This window comes from Symsagittifera roscoffensis, chromosome 10, assembly GCF_963678635.1.
Source record: "Symsagittifera roscoffensis chromosome 10, txSymRosc1.1, whole genome shotgun sequence".
NCBI classification, from domain to species: domain Eukaryota; kingdom Metazoa; phylum Xenacoelomorpha; order Acoela; family Convolutidae; genus Symsagittifera; species Symsagittifera roscoffensis.
The window spans coordinates 22,794,533-22,796,860 of NC_087071.1; the positions used below are offsets into that span (position 1 = coordinate 22,794,533).

Consider the following 2,328-nt stretch of genomic DNA (forward strand, 5'->3'; position numbering starts at 1 on the left):
TGATAATTAGGAGATTGGAGCGTCCTGAGGTCAAAAATGTATTGATGGGTGAAAATGTCGAAATTTGTTGGAAGGCAATTCATCTGCTTTATGTGGCTCATAACATCCTCAGAAACTACACTGAATCACAGCGAATCATGCGGAAAGAGGGCTTAGTTCAAATTTGTTTGCAGTACCTCAAAAGTGAAATACTAGAAGTTAAAGCAGAGGCACTTCTAGTTTTGACTTTTGTCGCTGACTTAGACGAGAGTAGTGAAGTAATCCGGGCGACCGAAAGCAATATCAAGTTTTTAGTTCGGCATCTTCTTGAGAAGGCTATGGACTCAGTGACTAGACGAAATTCAGATGGCTTCTTAGTTGACGAGTTATTGGAAAGTTTATCGAAATTGTCCAAAAATTCTAACAATGCGATTGAAATGTTGAAGCTGGGAATTATTGAAGACTGCTTCAAAGTACTCAAAGACAATTCAAATAGCTTAACACTATGTGAAAAATCAATTCAACCGGAAGTTAAATGGTCCCTGCATCTTGTTTGGTCACTTAGTTTCTTAAAAGAAGGTCGTGAAAAACTTAAAAATCACAAAATTGTAGAATTGATCGAAAAAGCATCCAAAAGTGGAAAAAAAACAGATATCTCTTGTGCAGCTGAGGGAATTCTCTGGGAACTGGACATGGTTAAGCACGAAAGTAGTTCAAAAAAGAGCGCAAAAGAGAAACATATAATGATCAGCTACTGTTGGAAGCAGCAAGATATAGCTCAGAAGATTTTAGAGGGTCTGAGAAAGCGAGGAAAGAAAGTGTGGATAGACCGTGAGCAAATGCAAGGGGACATGCTGGAGCAAATGGCGAATGCAGTTATGGACTCCGAAGTTGTGGTTTGCTGCGTCTCTGAGGATTACAGCAACAGTCTGCCATGTCGACAAGAGGCAAAGTACGCTAACAGGAAGAAAAAGAAAATTGTGTTCGCGCACGTTCAAGCTGATTTCCAACCTCAAGGATGGTTGGATATCATCATGGAACAAGATATCTATTACCACCTCTATGACGAGAAAGACTTCTCTTCTGAATTTAAAAAACTCATAAGTTATATTGAGAAGTTATGCACAAACGTTGATGAAACCGATTCTCCAGTTGCTGAAAGCAAGCAAAACAATCTCAACTCAAATCCGAGCTTCCCAAAGAGCGAAGACGCAAAGTTCAACCAATGGACTGCAGATGAGGTGAAAGAGTGGTTAGTTGGAATTGGGTTCCAGCGATCAAAGTTGAAAAATTCAGCGCTGGGGTCGCTGACAGGGAGGAATTTGACAGAGTTGAAAAATTGGCAATTGACAGCGCCACAGTTTTTTCTCGAATTTCTTCAGAAAAATCTGAAAATCAACGACTCCAAAATAATGATTGAATTCAGTGATGCTGTGAGAAATTTGTAATTGAACACTGGGCCTCATTTTATCATTTTGAATACCAATGATAGCTATTAACCTTCGTAATAACTCTGAAATGGAATTAAGTTGATACGTATATAATCTGTAAATATTTCTTAGCCTATTAAAATTTGTTAGTAAACAGTTTGTAAATAAAGATTTTATAATTCTAACTAAAGAATAAATATATTTGATTTGTTTTGCTTTACTACTGATTTTTGAGTGGGACAGAATTCTGAGTAAAGAATAATTCTGAGTAAAGAAAAAATATGCCTAAAAATTAGCTTACACAATAAAATAAGTGAAAAAGCTTATAAAATTATTAAAGTTACAAAAATACTAAAATATAGGCACTTAATAGTAAAATAAAGATGGCGAAACAACCCACTTTTCATGCTTGCAACAAAAGTTAAGAGATAAAAATCAATTATGACGATTTTCTCTGGCTGAAATGTCATTAATCGTGTAAGGTTATAGCATTCAAACCATAACAAAACAAAAATTCTATTATAATCCTTGTTTAATGCCGTACGAAATGCAAAATATAATTAGAGAGAGGTCGTAAAAGGAGGGAAGGCTGAAGTGAACGCGGTAAAAAACTAAATAAATGACAAAAAACGAAATTTTCTTAAAAATGTAAAACGTAATGTACTTTATTAGGAAGCAACTCCATTAAGCGGCAATTGAGGTACTTTTGAACTACACTGGTAAGTAAGTCGTTATCTCAAACAATTTTGGTCATCTTTTTTTTGACTGAAATTCATTAATTTGACATGAATTATTTGTATGATAGGAGAGAACTAAGCCGGAGGTAGAAAGTTTAAAAAGTTATATGCGGCTGAAGTTTTTCTCCTTGCTTGATGTTTTTCTTCATGCTTTCTCTGATTGTTTTTCTTTTAATATTTGC

General features: G+C 35.3%; 1 protein-coding gene across 1 annotated transcript; it reads left to right on the top strand.

The window, feature by feature from the left end:
- The first annotated feature begins 277 nt into the window (after positions 1 to 277).
- Positions 278 to 1,532, top strand: LOC134855554 (uncharacterized). The gene has a single exon (XM_063872095.1). It carries the CDS (start codon positions 318 to 320, stop codon positions 1,425 to 1,427), a length of 1,110 nt encoding a protein of 369 aa, XP_063728165.1. The 5' UTR covers positions 278 to 317; the 3' UTR covers positions 1,428 to 1,532.
- The last annotated feature ends 796 nt before the right edge of the window (positions 1,533 to 2,328 follow it).